This window comes from Colossoma macropomum, unplaced genomic scaffold (assembly GCF_904425465.1).
Source record: "Colossoma macropomum unplaced genomic scaffold, Colossoma_macropomum, whole genome shotgun sequence".
In the NCBI taxonomy this organism is placed as follows: domain Eukaryota; kingdom Metazoa; phylum Chordata; class Actinopteri; order Characiformes; family Serrasalmidae; genus Colossoma; species Colossoma macropomum.
Genome location: NW_023494789.1, coordinates 45121527 through 45137010, shown reverse-complemented (window position 1 = coordinate 45137010; position 15484 = coordinate 45121527). Strand labels below are relative to the sequence as shown.

The window sequence follows — 15484 nt, the reverse complement described above, 5'->3', positions numbered from 1 at the left end:
ATTTACATTTTACACAGCGTCCCAACTTTTTTGGAATTGGGGTTGTAATTTCATGTTAAGCACCTACAAAGCATCTACAGTGGACCATCCAATAAGTGTTCTTAATGGTGCTGAGAACATTCTGATATTGTAGGCCAAGTGTGTTATGAAAAATGAGAAATTTATGCCAATGTTTGACTTTGCTTTCTTTAAAGGGAGGAACCACTAAACTTGTGTTATGCAGAATTGCTTACCATTGTATCATCACTGTTATAAGAAAAGCTTATATCTCCGAAATGGGAACTTTAGAGAAGAAGGAAAAGCGTTCTTAACTTGAAAAAAAAAAAAAAAACACTTTTCACACAATGTAAAGAGCAGCTGATATCTTCAAATGGTAAAATGGTTATGAGGTTTTCTTATGACAGCGACAATATACTACTGGCTAAATGACTCCATCCAGCCTTGAGGGAGGTGATTCCTGCGAAATCATAACATAGCATAACACTGAATGGCACAGGCCATTAGTCCTACTGCAGCACTTTGCCAGGAGATCCGAGTAATTCAGAATAAGCTGTAGGCGATGGCAAATGGACTGGGACTCGCTACAGGCCGCCTACTGAGGCCACTCCAGCCTCAACTACCATGCAACAGTTTCAGCTGGAATAAATCCACCAGCCAAACTGGCTTCAGCTGTGGACCGAGTCCAGAACCAATCAGATTCCAACAGTTTGCTTTAGGCTTGAAATCTTTCAAACTCAAGTACATTTACTAAGTCCGCCAATGCCAAAGGTTCTCTCCAACCCTCTTAGCTTTAACTTCCACACAAACAGTACATGCACATCCACCCACCTATCCACTTAGACACACATAAATACACACTCAGCATCAACTTTATCAGAAACCTCTGGTGTGCAAGTTAAGACTGCAGCACTGTTAATTTACTTAATCTGATAATTTACTTTACTAATTTATTTGTCAGGGACAGTGCCCATCAATAAACTATATAAACACAATTGTAAATTGAGTTGGCCAAATGTTAAAACGCATATAAGGCTTGCACTTAAAATAATAACATAATCACAAAACGTACCAAACATAACACTGCATACATACAATGCACAATTTGTGTTATTGCAATCCTGTAGTTTCTGACCACAGAGTTGCTCTTGAATGGATTTTTTTGAGTGGTGGACCAATGACACTGGTGTGTGTAAAAACCTCAGCAACACCACTGTGCCTGATCCCCTCAGAACAGCACCACACAGAACTCCATGGCACTTCCAAGTCAGTATTACGGCTGTGCTGAGACACACACACACACACATACATCTATACATTGTTTCCAGTGTTCTGATTCTGTGTTTACATACCTCATCTAGATCCATGTCTTCTGGGCTTTCCCAGTGACGTGGTTTGCCTGGAGTCACAGGCACCACCACTATGTAGTAACACCTACAGGGCAAAAAAAAAACCCACAAATAAATGAATTACAATCACATATTTGAGTGAAAAACACTTTTGCATGAACACATTTGGTTTTATAATTAATTTATAAATTTAATTTAATTTATAATTAATTTATAATTTATAATTCCCACATAAAACATCAGAAGTGGTCAGAACATTGTGTGGATAGAGAAACAACTGAAAACACCCACATCTTAGCCAAGTGTCAGATTAAACATACCCTAGGTGTGATTTTTCAAACTCTGTTTGTGTTGTTTGTCAGAAAACCTGTATTTAACATTAGTGATCACTGTTTTCAGAGCGGTCCTGGCCTCCCTGGGGCCCTAAGCAAATTCTACAAAGGGGCCCTCCTACATGACTCATGAGCCATGTAAACCATTTACAATTGCCCCAAAGTCACATCTGACACCCCAGTGCTCCCACTACAATCCTCCCTTCTTTAAAACAGTTTGCTCCATCTATCATCCTAAGAACAAGTAGACCTATACATAACAGAATGAGGTACCAACAATATTTAAAATTATGGATTACACTATTATTAATTTTAACAGATGCATCAGGCCCATTCCAAGTTTTCCTTTTATACATTTTCAACTATAAAACACTATTTATACTATGCCTTGGCTGATTAATTGATGGTTATTATGTACTGAGAAATGTCTATAATGCCCAGGATGCCCATCTGATCAACATTTTAAAGCCAATACTTAATCAATAGGCAATGTCAATCTATTACTTTCCATTTTGCATTAGTTGTAACTAAACCTTGACAGAGAGACTAGATAATTGTCTTGTTTAAAAATAATGTGCGCCTATGAGGACCGCGCCATCACGCCCATATATTGCCTGGACTGGACTCCAAAGAGGCTGCTGCTGCGAGCTTCTTTTTGTACAGGGGCATATGAACACGTGTTTACACGTGACACGGTTTTGCATTTATATGACCCACCAAATGCAAGCTAATACCAGTACAAAGATACCTAGCAGATACCAGTACAAAGAGCCTAACAAACCCTTACTAGACATCTATATAAAACATCAATAACATAATGCTTATTTGTACTACAGTACAAATGCACACATTCGTTTTTTAAAAAAAAATTATATCATCCTGTAAAATACTGTGAATAATAATTATAATATGTCCCCTCAGACCCTGTACTCATGTACATATTCACATATTTATCTCTTTATCTACTCTCTTATACTCTCTTATCCTTGATTCTAATTATTCTACTTTTATTTTTTGCTTAGTTACTGTCTTATTCTCATTGAGACATTTGTCAGTCTGTGTACTACCAAGACAAATTCCTCGTATGTGCAACATATTTGGCAGAATAAAGTGATATGAGGCTTTACCAGTATGTTTTTTCCATTAAGTAAGGTGTATCATAATTGCAATAAGCAGCAAGATAATTGAAATGTGGTATTTTTCTTCCAATTGTGCAGCCCTTCTACCCAGAGAGGTATTTGGAAATAAAAAAGAACTGAGAGTCTGCCTGAAAACAGAACTGCAGAGTGTCCTGAGCAATTACAGCAAAAACCCAACTGACGCCGTGGAGCTTTTCTATCTTCACGTCACGTACGAACGGCAGACGCCATTTCAGGATTCTTCAGAGAACATGCTCTTCTACTTTTTCCCATTCGGAGTTTGAGATTGGTTTGTCGTGTGTGCGCTCAGCCCCCAGTCTGCTCTCTGATGAAGCGGTCTGGTTGAACATTAAGATACTGATTGCATTTCTAAATTATTTCTCTACAGCCTCGCAGCCTCTGGCTTACTCACTGACTGCAACAAACACTTGAGACCCAATTAAGTCAGCAATTCTGCCCCCTCACACGCACATACACAGTCAGATCAAGGTTTGCTGTTGAACAGCAGGATGTGCAAGATTCTTCAAAATCTTCATCAGCGATAATCATTTTCACTATACACTATTAGTGGTATATCTCAGCTCTCAATGAGTTTGAAATAGTTGAATGAATCCAATCACAATATCCAGTGTTATACATTAAAACCACACTTGCTGTCGGAACAAAATCTCTTATCTCCAAAATGGTAACTTCATAGGAGAAAAAAAAACACACTTATCTTGCAATGGAAGTTAACACAAAAAGATTTTTTTGGACCATTTCTATTGATTTCCATTCCATTTGACCGGGAATGTTGGCATACGACTGTTTAATATGCTGTGTAGTATTGGTGCTGAGAAAATAATCATGTTCATTGTTAAATTGTTCAGTATTAGTGTTAGTAAACCTTTTTATTATGGTTATTTATTATATATGGTTATTTCAGTTCATGAAATTGTGGAATATCTTTATAGTTTCTAAATCATATCCTGTAATTTCATAGTGAGTGATTTGAATTATACTTGAATCATAAGCATAGAATCATCGCTGGAATCCAAGTAGTCAAATCCTTAGGGCAGTGGATCCTAGGGTCATTTCTGGTTCAGGGAAGATTTATAATTGCTGTATTTATTTTCAGTATTGTTAATATAATATTTCTATTTTAATTGGTGGTGGCAGATTATTCAGATTCTGATGTTCACTATATTAACATATTTATAAATTACTCAGAACTTACCATAAATTATTAAATAACTACTATGAAACTAATACGTATGGTATGTATTCGGGGAAATGAGGAATGAAAGTCTTGAACTGCATGGTTTCTTGGAGTTAAAGGTTTGAAGTCCTCTTTCATGGTCTAACACCACCTACATTTAGCTGAGCTTCATACTCCACTTTCCTTGCTGCACTGCCTGGTTCTCTGACACTGAACACTTAGATTTCAGTAACTCCACACTGACTGCAGGGGCAGATACTTCAGCATCATGGCCCTTAACCTCTAGAACATTCACTCCTTCTATTCTGCTTTATCTCTTAATTCATTAATAATATTAATAATATTTAATAATATTTCTATTATTATTAGCGGTGATGGAATATTTATTCCAATGAATGTTTCAAATCACTAAGTCTGATTTGCAGATGTGACTGAATCAGTCAAATTCTTAAAACAGGGGTTCCCAATTTTAGTCCTGGCGGTCCTATGCTCTGTACGCTTTTGCATACTCTACACATCTGACCCAGCTAACAAGGAGCTTATTAATTTATTAATGAGTTAAATCAGGTGTGCTAGATGTGCACAGTGTGATGACAACAGGACTAGGACTGGGGCCCTGTGCATATTTTGCTGTTCGAGTTCTTAAAATATGGGCCTCTTTACACCCTGCATGAACATGCATTTCGTATCCACATCAAACCTGGATATCATTTGGCTGGATTCTATTTACACTTTTCACTAAAATGTGTCCCCAGTTTGATCAGATTTGATTGGATTTTACTTTTCCCACATAAAAAGCACAAACAAGCTCGGCTGTACACTTTTAACAGCCGAGAGTGCAAGAAAGCTCTTGGTTTGGACTCCAGCCTCGCACATCTACCAACATTTTGTTTCACTGTTTATCCTCTCACACTCCTAGTGAGCATTTGGCAGATGCATACACTTACTCTTTCCGCATTCTGCTCACACTTGTGTTAAAAGCAGTCAAGAGCTGTTTCTGACCACCTCAGAAACTGTAGTCTGAGTGATGCGATCATAATCTGATCACGGTGTGTCCTTAGGTGTTAAAACCTGGCTTTTCATGCATTCAAGTGAAATATGAACGTGATCGAATCACTAAAAACGCATGTTAATACAAGGTGTAAACAGACTCTATGTGTAATTTTTTACTGTTTTATCTGCTCTAATGTACCTGATTCAGCTTATGAAGGACTTCAGAATGAGCTGATGAGTTCAGGTGTTTCAAATGAAATGCGAAAATATGCATGAGTTGAACCATTTGTATGGTCCTGCGTTTTTGTGTGTGTGTGTGATTCAGATGCCTGAAGGCTACAGCAGTTACAGCAGGGTGAAAATTACATGCCATTTTACAGTATGAGCTACTGAAACAGATTTATTGATTTTGCATTCAAGGGAGTGTGTCTAGTTATTCTTCCACTCCGCATTAGCATCGCTACCTGCAAGATTTTTTTCCTGTTTCACTGCTGGAGCTAAAAGGCTATTTTGGAATTACCATTACAGTAGAGATCACTCAGATTATTTGCAATACTTTTTGCACTGGTACAGGGTATACAGGCTTTCGAAACTTCAAAAGACTACCACACTATATTTCTCTTTTATACTGAGAGAACTAATTTTATTTAAATGTAGTTTGAATTCATCTCAGAGCTGGGGTAGATAAAAGAAAATTACTGCCTTATCCATATTGACCTATAGCACTCATAAATATATTTTGCTAAAATGGATTTCTGCTAAACCACCAACCCCTTCAGAATGGTGACAAGGTGACAATAGGAACACGCCCCCACACCCCCAGAAGTTTGGCCACAATAAATCTTCTCTATGGGACACTAATCCCTGAGACTTAAATTAACACAGCATGGAGAAATAAAAAGTAATTTCAGTCAAGCTGATTTTAAACAAGTTTGGACGGCTCCATCCTGCTAATTGAAGTGTTAATATTGCAGACAGTGCTCCATAAACAGGCTGATGTTGATGATTTTTGATGGTGATGTCTGTATTGACACTGAAGGTGATGTGGCTGTAACTGTCATAATAATTGCTCCAGTAAATATTTATATTTTCTGTGGTTCTCCTATATGTAATGTTGTATACTGTATCATATATTGTTTAGTGTATATGTGTTACACTGTATGTTTATGACTGTTGGCAGGCAGATGCTTAAGCATTACGGATCTTAAGTTGTAGGACATTCTGCATCAACTCCTTCCAGTCTGCTTCATCTCTGAATTGAAAACCTAACTGGTAATTTTCCTTTTCTCAACACTTTAACTCTCCTTCTTACTTGATGTTGATGTTATTCATCTCTCCATGCTCTGCCCACACATGCATCCATTTTTAATTGCATGGCTGCACAAGCAGAATGTTGGCAAAAATAATGCTAACTATCCTAACTTACTAAATACAAAATAAATATATTACGTTATTAATGCACCTTAAATGCCTGTATATTGACAAGGTACAATTTCCCATTATGTTGAATGAGATTTTTGCCAACAGCCTGTAAAGCTTGTCTAACCTTGTCCAACATCCATCCATCCATCCATCACCTAAACCGCTTATCCTTCTGGGTTGCGGTGGGGTGCTGGAGCCTATCCCAGCTGTCATTGGGCAGAACGCAGTCCATCGCAGGGCACCTTGTCCAACAGTTACTAAGAAAGTACACATTTGTGGGCAGAGCACAGAGAGATCAACTGATCCTGTTCTTGTGCATATTTTTGTCTTGTACCAACACACTCTTCCATGGCACTGCACAAAGAATCCTTTCAGGCACCTTTATTTTTAAGAGTGCTGCTGATTTTTCTCTCTTTCTGTGACTGACATGTCAGAAGCTACTTAAAAGGGCCTTTACCTAAGCCTTAATGTCTTGGTATGAAATTTTTCAGGCTCATGTAGCCAGTATTTGTGTTACAGACCTGATACGTGTGCTGATGCTGGAATGGACTCTGGGCAGAGTGATGGTGAGCTTTCCTCCCTCCTCAGGGTCATGTGCATATCTGGCTGGTTTGCTGGTCAGCAGGTCTGGTGCGGTGCGGATGGACACCTGTTGCTGCAGCCCACCTGCGCTGTTGCCTCTGCTCATCAGAACGAAGGAGTAATCCGTGTCCGGCTGCAAGCGAGTGATCAGCTTCCTCTTCAGGTCTCCCTGCACCTCCACACTCTGCTGATTATACAGGATCTGCCAGCAGAGGGCGCTCACATTAACACATCACAACATAAGACACCCTGCACTGATATGCCTTCATCTAAACCCTTATCTTTGTGTCTGCTTTTTTTGCGTTGGATCTCTTAAAATTTACAGGTACATTTCACAGGATGAATAATTAAACATAAATCTATGGAGATATGCAGATAATGAGACATAAGAAAATACACACCGATCAGGCATAACATTATTACATTACATTATTTTAAACACCTCAGTGTCACTGCTGGACTGAGAATAGTCCACCAACCAAAAATATCCAGCCAACAGCGTCCTGTGGGCAGTGTCCTGTGACCACTGATGAAGGACTAGAGGATGACCAACACAAACTGTACAGCAGCAGATGAGCTATCGTCTCTGACTTTACATCTACAAGGTGGACTGACAAGGTAGGAGTGTCCAATAGAGTGGACAGTGAGTGGACACAGTGTTTAAAAACTCCTGCAGCACTACTGTGTCTGATCCACTCGTACCAGCACAACACACACTAACACACCACCACCACCACGTCAGTGTTACTGCAGTGCTGAGAATGATCCACCACCCAAATAGTACCTGCTCTGTGAGGGTCCATGGGGGTCCTGACCACTGAAGAACAGGGTAAAAGGGGTCTAACAAAGTACACAGAGAAACAGATGGACTACAGTCTGTAACTGTAGAACTACAAAGTGCACCTATATAGTAAGTGGAGCTGATAAAATGGACAATGAGCATAGAAACAAGGAGGTGGTCATAATGTTATGCCTCATCGGTGTATATTATTAAGATGACACTTGAAAGTTCAGCATCATGTTTTCATTATGAATAAATATGCAAACATATAAAACCAATTTGGTTTCAAATTAATGTATGAAATGAGTTTGGTATGTTTGTCCTGTGCAATGTCATAGCTTCCATACAATTTATAGGAAGTTTAAACAATTTGTGTCCAGAATGATGGACACAACTGATTCTAAAGTGATTGAGAAATCAGAAAATTTAATTATGATAAAGTTAACATCCAGAATGCCACATATTTGAAAAGTGGTGATAAAATATTAAGGCAAATATTAAGACAAAAAACAGCAGAAATATCCACTTTTTTTGTCGCCCTTAAGAGGTTAATTAAATATCATGAATAATATACATTTTAAAACAGAGGTATCCATGTCCGACTACATAACATATATTACAGTGTATGCTCACATTTATACATACACACATGAATGTACACAAGCATTCACAAATGCATTTATGTCCCCATCTTTCCATCTGACCTTCACAAACTTAGTATAGCAGACTTTTGTAGTTGACAGAGCGGAGATTCTCTCTCTGACTGTCTGTTAGTATATTTGCCTGTTTCTCTCTCTTTGCTAGTCTCAGTAAGTCTGTCTCTCTTTCTTCCCTTTTTTCTTTCTCATCTGTGTGTTGATGTGTATATCTCACCTTGAAAGGTGCTTGAGACTTGTATGTTTCGGGCACCTCCCAAGTGAGCAAAACAGACGACTTCATCACGGCTTTCACTCCAAAGTTTTTGGTGAACTCTGAGGACAAAGATGGGTAAAGAAGGTTCAGTCATTTTTTCTGGTTATATGTTACATTATTACTGGTTCAGCATTTTAAAATATTTTGGAAAAACACAGAAGAAAAACATCATTCCTGACTATAATCTGGGATTTTTTAGATGTTTTGGATGGGCTACCTCTACACGTAACAGCAAATTTTGATGGTTGCAGATGGTTGAATACTCTTTTAACATGCTTGTAATCATCAGATTAGATCAAACCGAAATACAACCAACGTTATAACATGATGATTTCCAACCTGTCGCACTCACTCCTGTCATAATGAAATGTTTGTACAAACTGGTCCTTATACATCTGAAGGCCCATTTACCTACCACTACATTCTGTTTTGACCATCCTGGACACCAGTAACCAGTGTTTTCTTGTTCAGCATCCAATCCAGTCATCTCTTCTAAGCTTGTCACTTAACTCAGTGAGCTTGCCATTAGCCCCTCCCTCTGTGACTGGATTTTGGATATTTTAAATACCAGACCCCCGACAGTTAGAAGAGACAGCCTTACTTCCCCTACTCTGACCCTTAATACTGCTGCACTACAAGGTTACATGTTGAGTTCTTTACTCTATTCACTCCTGTCCGAACGGAAGTCCCTGCAATGGGTGGTGAAAACCACCCAATGCATCATCGGTACACAGCTTCCCACAGTCAATGCAGCTTCATTGTGGACAATGGAAAGCACACAACATCATTAGATTTGTTTCTTATCCTGGCTATAAACGTTTTACCCTCCTTCCATCCAGGAGGCGCTATATGTGTCTCTGTGCCAACACTAGCAGACTGAGGAACAGTTTCTTCCCTGCAGCTGTTACTCTGTTAAACTCTGCACCCCGGCATCGGACAACAACACCCTTTACCATTCACTAACACCCCACTACATTGTGATACATTGTGATATTCACTACATCATATATATACCTAAACCAGGTTAACATGCTCACACCTCCACACACTGACCCCATTATACATGTGTATATGTGTTTATTAGGCTGCATATTTTTGTTCTGTTCTGCTATACACCAGAGAGGTCCCCAGAGAAGTGTAGCCTTAAAGACACGCTGAACAAGATGTATTTCACCATACAAATATAACAACTGTGCAATTGTGAATACGAGTGCTTGAGTACTCTGTTAACCGTTCCAGGTGCAAGTATTTGAATACTGAATTTTTACTGAATCTTGATTTTTTATAACCAGGTAGCATTAATCATAAAATGTTTAGGAATGCAACATGCTAAATAAATACTGTAAAACTTCATAAAAATGAAGGTTGGAACTGAAATGTGCAGATGTCTGACCCCATTAATGCTCTCTTTTTCCTTTGTTTCCAAAACCCAATCCCATTTCAGCCCTTGCCCCTACCACTTTGCCCTCTGTTTTGCGCGTTCACGTCTAGGGTTAGGCTGTCCCAATTTTTATTGAGATAGAGGGGTAGGGCGAAGGGTTAGCGCTACATGGCCCTCCAAACGGAGGTTTTTCAGAGGCACACTCCAACCGGAGTGTTATGAGAAAAAAAGAAAAACTGGCAAGATGGCTGTGCGAGCTACCAAAGAAACTCACAAATGTAAGTATTTTCTCTGGTAAAAAGTTACGATAACCATCTTCATAACAAGCATAAAATCGCTAATAGCATGCTAATGTCACGGTAGCTAGCTAGCTAACTTTCCCTTCCACCTTAAATAGTCCAGCAGTATTGATGCCTGAAGCGCCAGAATGTAACTGCTGCATCATTTAAGGTGGAATGGGAAAATTTGAACAAGAAGCTGGTGAACCAAAGAACTGCGGTGGGCGATAATAAATAATTATCTCATACCCCCTCTTTAAAAGCATATGATGCCCTAAATGTAACTAAAGCCCAACGGCGAGGTTGCTGAACTTTGCCCTTCTCTGCTATCACTGAAGACGGGCCGGGTCACCTACAGAGCACCGCTAGTAGCCTGTTAATGAGGTAAGGTTTTTTTTTTTTTGAGGGTTGTCCCATTTCGTAGGGCAAGATTTCAACCACTACCCCTTATAACTGGGGTTGGGCCTTAGAATATATAGTTGTCTTATAGTATTCTTTTTTCTTCTAGGCAGGAATGAAGTGATTTCCTGTAATTTTGTATTTTGCTACACATATTCCTACTCTTCAATGAATATTTGAAAATGAAATAAAAAAAAGCTAAATTGCAGACTGAAATGACTCAGTGCACCTCAGAATACATAATGGATAGCATTCTGACAGGATGAATTATTAATTACTAATAAGGGTAGAGGCCTGTATCATGAGGCCTCTAATGAAAATGCAAACATGTGTTCTGCAATTTATATGCGAGGAATAAATAAATCAAAGTAAACTGTCTATGTGTGTTTACTTATAAACAAACTGCACTGTAACCAAAGAGCTGCAATGCAACTGTGCCAGATATACCATAGATAGTCTAATAGGAGTGTGTGTTTGTGTGTGTGTGTCCAAGTTGTCCAAGTCCAAGCTGTGCCTGTCCTGTCACTGCGATACAGTTACCACCAGCATCCACAAGCCATACATCTGCTGCTTTCCACAACCATCTGCTCTATATGAATACTGTGTATGTGTGTGTATGTGTGCCCATGCGCGCACACTCCTCAGTCACTGACCACCAGTGTTGGTGTAGTTACTAAAAAAAGTAATACATCACATATTATTATTATTCCTTCTCTGAAAAGAGATTACATTACAGCAGAGGTCCTTTGTTGTGATTTTCTGGCAGTTGTGAGGAAAAATCTAGTAAAGTTATTCAAGTGTACCAAAGAAACGCAAAAGAGGGAGGAAAGCAAAATGTTTGTCGCGTCACACACAGGGTTAATTTAGTTTTTTTCAGTCAGAACAGAGTGCTGCGCAGGCTCAGCAGACTGTACATAATGCTAGCATTAATGTTAGCAGAGACAGCTCCAGTGTTGGGGTCATTACTCAAAAAAAACAAACAAACAAAAAATTCAGGTTACTAATTACTTCTCTTAAAATTTTGCCGGAAAAAGTCACTGCCCATTACTTTAAATCTATGTTATTCTGTACCAAATTGTTTCACTACTTTGTTTGATGTTTTTGCTTGTTTTAAGTATTATTTCTTCTGGATATTAATTTTATTAAAACTCTCTGTAGATGTTAATTTTATTACAAGTTAATTCTGAATGTAAATTGAGATATTCCCTCATTCTCAATGTTATACAGCTTGCTAAGGTATTTTAGAATCATGTACTGTTCATCATTCTAGACATATGTAACATTTTTGCATTTTTCACAGCTTCCTACTAGTGAAGCTGCACTGGACTTTTGATTTCAAATTATTCCAAACATTTAAATGTTCAATAAAACTTTTCCAGAATCTGCATGTGTGTATGTACATACAGCACTGTTCAAAAGTCTTAGGTACTCAAAAACATTGTTCAAAACTATTTTTCAGAACAGTAAGTGTGTTTTTGCCAGTAAAACTCTATATAACATTACAATAAATACCAATAAGACATAAATACAGTAAAAAGTCACAAAAATTGTCCTTTAAAAAAATAGACAAGATATTGTGAGCTAAGGAACAAAGGTTTGGTACTGGACTTCATCTCAACCCCCCAGCCACTGCATAATTTGTTCAAATCCACCACCAGCACACCTGATTTACCCTAATTTTACACTCTGTAAGCACAGCAGTGGTGTGACTGCTATAGCTTACACACGCTGACCATTCTTACATATGCTGTTTGTGCCGCTGGACGATGGAGGAAGAAAGTTATACAGTCATCCTTTTTCCAAATGAACAAACATTCAAATCAGTCTCTCTGCTGAAGTAAATTTTAAAAAGAGCACGGTACATTTGTTGACCCTCAGCAGCATTCTGACTTTTGATTGGGCAATGCTCCCAAGCCTGGTAGCCCAACAGGGAAATATGTATGCAGCATGGAATGTTTAACCAGTATTACATTTGATAACATTTATGAATGAAATTAAAGAAAAGAGTTTTCCTTTTTTTTATTTTTGTTCGGTTTTCTGTTTCATTTTCACTGACTTTCATGGCTTAATTCAGTGTATTTTGTAAAAAAAAAAAGGGTCCTCATCTATTCTCTAAATTCCGCACTGCATGCTGCGTATGGGACACTCTGCCTCTCTGCTTGTGTAACCTGTGTGAAATCGCTCACCTGTTAACATGAGTGTCGAAATGAAAATCAAGGCATTCCGTGTTGCTCATGCCACACAGAGGTAATGTGTGAACCAGCCCTGAAACTTTTGCACTGTACTGTATGGGTGTATGTGTCTGTGTGAGTATGTATATGTATGTGTGTTTCTCACCTGGCATAGAGGTGGCCATGGTCCTACTCTGGATGCTGGGGCTGAGGGGTCCACCTCCTTTACTAGTAAAGGCCCTGACCCTGATGTCGTACGTGGTGTCTGGCTGCAGTCCATTTATGGTCATGCTTGTGTTTGTGGTGCTAATGGTGTTATTCTGTTGACTATTTATGTCTCTGTACACCACCATGTAGCGTATAATCTTGCCGTTTCTCTCTGCAAGCGGCGGGGGGTCCCAGGCCAGCTTGGTGGAGCTGGTGGTCAGCCCCACCACATTCAGGTTCTGCGGGTAGCTGCCGGGAATGTCCTCAGGGGTTGTGACCTCTTTGGTGCATTCCTCGCCACTTCCGGCACGGTTCTTGGCGCTCAGTTTGAAGACGTAGGTGGCACCCTTGTGCAGGCCGGTGACGGTGAAGTGGTCGTCATCGCGTTTGAATTCTCGGACTGTGAAGGACTCATCCTCCTCACGTTTGTACTGCAGCCTGTAACCTACCAGCTCCCCGACTATCTCTTTAGGGGGCTGCCACTGGATCAGAGCCGTGTTTCCTATAGTGGTGCTAATGATCATGGTGGGCTTGCCTGGGACTGAGTGAGAAAAAAAACAAACAAATCAGAAATATTTTATTGTCCAACTATACTTATTAACTTATTAAATAACTAAACTATATGATAACCTTATTATCAAACTCTGATTAACTAACTCTCTGTCATGGCAGGCTTGCCTAGAACTGAGAGAAAAGGATAAACGATTCATCAGATTAGAATCAGAATCAAAAAAAGAATTACTTTTGTCCAAGTATACTTATATTACCCCTTAAAAGTTTGGAATCACTTGTTATAATAATAATTTGTGCTTTTTAATATACATACAATAGAATCTGTTCATCATTCTGAACATAGCTACAATTTCTTGATTTTTTTAAAAACAGATTCATAGTTTCCTACTAACTATCTGAAACCTATGAAATTGCACAGGATTAGCATACATAGACATATAAGGGACAATATTCCTCTCATCCCAAATGTAGTTAACCAGCAAACAGCCTCTGTAGTTTTAGGAGTTTTAGGAGCTACAAAGTTAATGTAGCTAATAAGCAATGTTAACTATAATGAACTGCAAGTGTAAATTATCACACATTTGCCTCCAACAGAGCTATTATCTACTGTCAAATAGACTTGCTTATTCAAACACTGTTATCCATAAAAATGGACAAAAATACAGACCAAATTCAACCTTCAGCCTGCTGTACAACCATTTTATTTGTGTTATTGTTTCAGTTGTGTTTAATACATCAGTATGTTTTGAATGAAATGAACAATATAGATAAATATTATTCCTTATATAGAAGAGCGAAAAACAGCATCAGTCACATTTACTAGAGTGTTTATGCATAATAACACATGCTGTTTCAAGGGGCTTTTTCACTGTAGATGACAACATCTGTAGTGAAAAGCGCAAAACAAAAACAATTGATTTTCCGACTGGACCGAATGAATGATTTATGTGAAGATCTGATGGAGTTGCACAGTACAGTATTGTGGCAATGCATATAGCATGGTAATGGCTACTGGTGCTGTAATGCATGTAGCAATGCACCTTTTATGGCAATGAATGGCAATATGTTTGCTATTAAAGGAATTCCGTGTCCTTCTATATCTGTTATTAGGAGTGCAGAGTGCAGAGGGAGGTTGTGTGAAGGTTAGTGGCTTTTTGCTGTTTTTGCTGTTTGTGTGATATCTGTGCTAACAGCTCCACTTTATAACTCTTAAAACACTGACACTTTTTAACAGTGAACTCTGAATGAACTCTAAATGACTTTTCACTCCTTTTAGTCATAAACTAGCTAGGACACACACACACGCACTTCCACTAGACAAGGCAGACCCTTCAAAGTTAACAGTCTTGTTGTGCATATATAGTGTGGGGTCAGAGTAGTACTACTGCACAAAATTAAGAACTCAGTGAATACACTGAACATCTAAATACACTAAGTTTTACGTTCTTTATATTTATTATTGAGAAGCACAATAGTGGTTGACTGATTAGGAGTTTATTTATAGCCGGTTAATTTAGATCAGAAGAATTTAAGTGCGACTGAATGTCTTACATCTCATACTGTTCCAAAGAATAATTTCTTTGGAAATGTACATTATATGGCCAAAAGTTTGTGGACACCTGAAAATCACACCAATACTATATGGTCACAAGTACATAGACACCTGATCATCACATCTATAAGAGCTTGTTGGACATCCTATTCCAAAACAATGGTTATTATTAAGGTGTTGCCCCATGGACCACACTTTGAGTACAGTAACAGACAGGGCCTTCCTCAGCCTGTTGCCACAAAGCTGGAAACATTTAATTGCCTTTGTATGCTGTACCA

At 38.7% G+C, this 15484-nt stretch overlaps 1 protein-coding gene across 1 annotated transcript in view; it reads right to left on the bottom strand.

Moving 5' to 3' along the window:
- ptprfa (protein tyrosine phosphatase receptor type Fa) overlaps positions 1-15484 on the bottom strand; it is a 241253-nt gene that overhangs the window by 56534 nt on the left and 169235 nt on the right. Inside the window, 4 exon segments of the mRNA XM_036571461.1 lie at positions 1350-1431; positions 6952-7214; positions 8667-8764; positions 13101-13682. Coding sequence (XP_036427354.1) covers positions 1350-1431; positions 6952-7214; positions 8667-8764; positions 13101-13682 — 1025 coding nt within the window.